This window comes from Buceros rhinoceros, unplaced genomic scaffold, assembly GCF_000710305.1.
Source record: "Buceros rhinoceros silvestris isolate BGI_N320 unplaced genomic scaffold, ASM71030v1 scaffold44162, whole genome shotgun sequence".
Lineage (NCBI taxonomy): Eukaryota > Metazoa > Chordata > Aves > Bucerotiformes > Bucerotidae > Buceros > Buceros rhinoceros.
In genome coordinates this window covers 1,255-6,784 of record NW_010401468.1, presented here as the reverse complement: position 1 = coordinate 6,784, position 5,530 = coordinate 1,255, and the positions used below count along the sequence as shown (strand labels likewise).

The following is a 5,530-nucleotide window of genomic DNA, read 5'->3' as shown; positions in this document are numbered from 1 at the left end:
TTCAGCAGGCCATACTTCCCTCTCTCTAACTGGAATGGAGAATAACTAGGTAGATGTGCTGGGTTTCTCTTTAACCTGATGGCTGAGATGCAGCTGGCATCATCTTAGTTTCCAACCTGATCAGTAATGCTGTAGTGTAGAGGACTTGTGCTTTTTCAGCTGGCCTTCAGATTCCTTTTTCCAGGCTCTTGCTAAACTGTAAACTTCACCAGCTACCTGTAAAGATTTAGGAGCACCGTGGAAAGATTTCCTTCTGAGTTGATCTGAAGGACTAGGGATTAAATAGTAATTCATGGTGTATATCTCACTTTGCAGCTTGCTTGGTTTTAGAAAATTAAAGGTGCTAAGAAAAATAACTGGAGGATGGAACAGCCCATAACCACCCTGATTACAGAATTCAAGTCCAGTTAATTCTTGTGAACTCAATAGCCATTTTTTGAATGTTTTTTATTTTCTGCCTGCGCAGATGGTTTAAAACCTCTTCTCCCAGTTTCTTTGCGGGGCCAGATAGACGTGTTAATTCCCCGACAGTGCTTCATGCTCAGCTATGATTTGAACTGTGACAAGCTTTGTGCCGACTTCCAAGAAGACATAGAATTCCATTTCTCTCTTGGATGGACAATGCTGGTGAACAGGTTTTTGGGACCAAAGAATGGTCGTCGGGCCTTGATGGGCTATAATGACCAGGTAAGATACCTCTTTGAATGCTAGATGTGATACTCATCGTTTCAGAGGCTGTTGAAGACTTATTTGGTGGGAAGGGCAGTGGCTTTTCTTCTCTGATTCTGTACTTTGTTTTTCTTTTGTTTTGTCACTACTTTTCTAATTAGGTTCAACGCCCTTTAACACCAGCAAATCCCAGTCTGCCTCCTTTGCCTCAGGGCTCTATGACCCAGGAAGAGCTCATGGTGTCGATGGTGACTGGCCTGGCCTCATTAACTTCCCGAACTTCCATGGGTATCATCGTGGTTGGCGGAGTGGTGCGTTGGCAATCTCAGCAGCATTTATATAAAAAAAGTTGGAGCATTGACTTGAAAAGTGCTTGCTCTCCTGAATCATGTAGATTTTTTGCTAGTCACAGAGAGTGAAATACTTTCGCCTCTAATGATGTGTATCTTCCCTCTTGAAGGGGGAGGGAGAAGTTAATTTTAGGTACTGTGCCTAATTTATTTCAGAGAAAATCAGCACTTCCTGCTTTTCTGTCTTTTGGAAGTGAATGTTTTGAATCTCAAATCTCCCCAAACTGTGGAGGCATAAGAGATCTAACTCAAGTTGTGTGATAACTCTGGTTTCTGTGGCAGGAAGAACCTATGTTCCTGTAGTGCCAGCTCCACACCTACGTGCTTATTCTGGTGTCGCAGTGTCCAGGGGTGGATGATTTCTCACAGTGAAGATGGTTGCTTAAAAATGTCTTTTACTGCAAAAATAGGGATTCTGTGAACCAAAGTTTGTCTGTGCTTGCAGATATGATGTAAGTGAGCTGGAAAGGTTAACCTGTACACAGCTCCGGTAGTTTAGGTTAGGTGTTTTTATTGTGTAGATTGGACATCAGTCATAAGCTGTCTGACCAGTGAGACCACTTGCAAGTCAGGGTTATTTCTATGGCTCATTTTCATGTGCCTAGAATCTAAGTGTACTGCTCTGCACATGGTGCTGGGAGTTTGCCTCGTTCCTAGATGATGATCGTGTCATTTGTTTTCCCTTGTGCTGTTTTTAGGTCTGGAAGGCAGTGGGTTGGAGGCTTATTGCTCTCTCTTTTGGCCTTTATGGGCTCCTTTACGTATACGAGCGCCTCACCTGGACCACAAAAGCGAAAGAGCGAGCTTTCAAAAGGCAGTTTGTAGAGTACGCGGGTGAGAAATTGCAGCTCATCGTCAGTTACACAGGCTCTAACTGCAGCCACCAAGTCCAACAGTAAGTTGCCTGTACTCAGCTAAAACCTGATCTAAATGCTCCTGTTTAGTTGGGGGTTTTTTTGTGATACTCTTTGTTAAAACAAGGTAAGTATCCGTATTGAATTCCAGACTTAAAAATGTGTAATAATACATTTGTTTTAAAAGAATATTATGATTTTTGAATCACCAGTGTAGTATTTGGGTGCTGTTAAGCGTTAGTCTTAATGTACTTCCGTCTCAAATTGAGTTGCTCTGATGCTCTTGTGGAAAGGTGAACATCTGAGTCAGTATCGTCATCACGATATATGAAAGGGATTTATTCCTTGAATTTTCTGCTTGTTCTTACTTTCTGATGTATCCATCTATTCTTGTTTCATAGAGAGCTTGCTGGCACGTTTGCTCATTTGTGTCAGCAAGTGGATGTCACACGGGAGAATCTTGAGCAGGAAATTTCTGCCATGAATAAAAAAATTGAAGTTCTGGATTCACTGCAGAGCAAAGCAAAACTGCTCAGGTGAGATTTTTATTATCCCATATACACAGACGTTTGCATACAATTGTTTTTCATGCGATTGCCCCAAGATGTTCTGATTGACTACACCTTTGAGTGTAGTCCTCCTTCCGTCAGAGCTTCGTGTGCAGACATAAGTATATTTCCCTACCAAGCTGTGCTCCCTTTCACTACATGCTTTCCCATGTACTGTCGACAGTCATTGATACCTTCTGTCTCACAAAACACTTTTTTCTTCTTGTTTTTCGTTTGTTTGGAATTACAGTTCCTTTCCATTTATCAAAACACATGGTACTCCTACAAACTCCTTCAGGCTATTAGCAAGTTATGCAAAAAGTTTCACACTCGCCTTTATAGGCACTTTGTTTTTCTTCACCCTGCAAAGGCTGTCAGGAAGATTTTTTTCAAATATTTCATACCTACACTTTAAGATCAATGTGAAGTTGTGACCAAGATCTCCATTTTAATCTCAAAGTCTAGAGACTAGCAGGCAAGTGTTCTGACCTGTGGAGGGCAAGGAATGGTAGCAGCATTTTTGAGTGGACCTCTGGCACTCCTCTCTGTGCCTCACTGTTTACTTGGTTTAGTCATGCTTCTTTCCGTGGCTTGAGAAGAGCTATTTTACTCGCCTAACAGAGACTTTCTGTCCTTGCAGGAATAAAGCGGGGTGGCTTGACAGTGAACTCAACATGTTCACACATCAGTACCTGCAGCAAAGCAGATAGTGTGGGAAGAAGAGAACAACAACAGTTTCCCTTCAGTGCTCTCTTAATTACTGCAGAGAACATGGTGGGTGATGGAATTCCCTAAAGGAAATGAGCAAAAGCCTATTGCTATGTTTCCAGTTGCTGTATGAACAATAGGACTCTGCTTCCCCGTTTTGTGCCCCGCCTCCTCCAAACACTAGCTGTTAAAACTCCTCTGCTTCCTTCTTGTGAGACCAGCCTACTTCAGAAGGAACATGTGCTTCAGACACTTACAGGGGGCTTTTTAAAGCAAAACCAAGTACAGTAACAACTTTAAAACAACAAAATATTTATCAGGTTAAAAGTTATTCTGACACATCTTTATGGAGTAATTAATTTTACTACATGAAGATAGAACTTTTGACTTCCGAGCCCCAAGTTTGTCTGTGTGACAAGCAGCTGTTTGTCTAAACACAGATCGTGTGCACACAGACATAGTGATGGTTTCACAATGCATTTATAGCCCATGCAGGCCTATCTTCCCGGTTAATATTCCGTTATTACAGAACACAACAGAGAATCACCATGTCCCTTCACAGAAAGGTTTATTACTGTCAGTATGTTTAAACCTGTGAACAAAACCCAGCTCTCTTCCAGAGCCAGAGGGACTAAGATTTTGCTTTGGTAAGCTTATCATCTTTGGAGTTAGTCTCTTCTCCTTAAGAGCTCTTTAATAATGCAGTCTGGCCCTTTTCACATCATGGACAGATAGTTTGCGAAGACTTACCTAGCTTCTGTGGAGGTAGTGCTAATAAGTTGGCAGCTTGTTGAGGAGAAAAATAGAAACCAGTTGACAGAATGTAGCGAACTGCCTTATGAGCTAAGTTGATGAATGTGGGGTTTTTTGGAAATGCACAGCTGTGTTTCCGGAAGCAGGCCTTAGGAATTCTATTACCACCCTTTGGCCACAGGAACAGCATGTGGATTACAAGCTGTAAGAGATTTTGCTTCATGAAGAGTTCCCATAGGGTGTTAGAGTCCATGCAGTAGTATGATTTGATGTTGTTTCTCTTCTGTTAAAAGTATGAGAATGAGCTGGCAAGAGCAGCTTGTCTGGGCTGGGGTGAGACATCTGTCCCTTGTATTTCATGCCAGGGCAAGAATGGATTAAGGAAACTTTTTTTTTTTTAAAGACTTTTTAAAAAATTCTTTATTTGCAAATAGATGAAGTTAATCATTGAGATATGTCCTAAAGCAGTTTTGAATTTGGAGAATGAGGTTTGGGAATTGTAAGGACTTTGAGTCTCTTCCTCTATGGGAATTGATAGAGGAGACATTGAGATATGTCCTAAAGCAGTTTTGAATTTGGAGAATGAGGTTTGGGAATTGTAAGGACTTTTAGTCTCGTCCTCTATGGGAATTGATAGAGGAGAAATTCCTTCTGATTTCAGTAATACCACGATTAGGTTCCTATGTTGCAAAGTTTCTTTCCCACTTGGGTCAGTATTTTGCCATGTGTTGGGTATAACCTTTCTGTTCCCCTCAGAATGTCTGAGAAATCTAGAATCGGATCCTGTTGTTCTGAGGTTAGTGACAACCTAAATCTGTTCAGCGCAGACTTCAGAGAATATGGACCTGTTTGAGCAGGTCCCAGCTGAATTCAGAACTACTAAAGAGTGGTTTGAGGTTTTTTTCCTTACTGACAATGAGACTTTTCACTTGAAAATGGTATCAGCTGGCCTTAGGATTGCTCCTTCATGCTCAGGTGTGAATCTGTGTGCCTGTGACAAGTCCTCTGTTTCATGTGTCCTGAAAGTTCTAGAAAGAAGCAGCTGCCAGATACCTGAGGGAGTGAAAATAGTGAAATGTTAGTAAGTACTTTTGGCTGTTCTAAGATTTGCAGTAAGCCTTGAAGTATCTTTATGACACAGGAGCTGTTTGTGAGACTCTCTTTTGCAGGAAGCAAACAAACCTTTCTCTTCTAGTAGACACTTTGAACCCAACCCAACCCAAAAAGCCATTTTCGTCAGAGGGCTTCATTGGCCCTGGTCGGTTTCCTCAAGCAGCCACGGGACAGAAATACAGATTGGATCAGATCTGAGGATGAGTAAGAAAGAAATTAGAGTCCTTGCCTCTAGAAATGTGTTCTCTAGGCTTGTAGTAAGGTAAAGGATACCGGAATAAATGGAGGCATCCACTGCTAGTCTGCTGCAGGTACGTGAATAAATTTGATCTCTAGTCTCCCAGGCAGTAACATGCACATTGATAATACGTTTGTGTACTGGTCCTTTGAGTTAAAACAAGCAAGCACACCCCTTGTACACCAGGAAACTGTGGGTTCCAGGTATAGGGAGATGATGCTGCACTGCTCAGCAGCTCTAGGCTGCCTAAAATGCTGACCTTGCTTTTGAAGACATGGTGTTAGCATCTGTTCAGCA

The 5,530-nt window shown here is 41.8% G+C and overlaps 1 protein-coding gene across 1 annotated transcript in view; it reads left to right on the top strand.

The window, feature by feature from the left end:
* Window positions 1–3,407, top strand: part of MFN2 (mitofusin 2) — a 9,295-nt gene extending 5,888 nt beyond the window's left edge. Inside the window, exons 13-17 of the mRNA XM_010132271.1 lie at window positions 467–687; window positions 831–980; window positions 1,718–1,914; window positions 2,275–2,409; window positions 3,062–3,407. Coding sequence (XP_010130573.1) covers window positions 467–687; window positions 831–980; window positions 1,718–1,914; window positions 2,275–2,409; window positions 3,062–3,131 — 773 coding nt within the window. The 3' untranslated portion in view covers window positions 3,132–3,407. The remainder of the gene's footprint in view (window positions 1–466; window positions 688–830; window positions 981–1,717; window positions 1,915–2,274; window positions 2,410–3,061) is intronic.
* The last annotated feature ends 2,123 nt before the right edge of the window (window positions 3,408–5,530 follow it).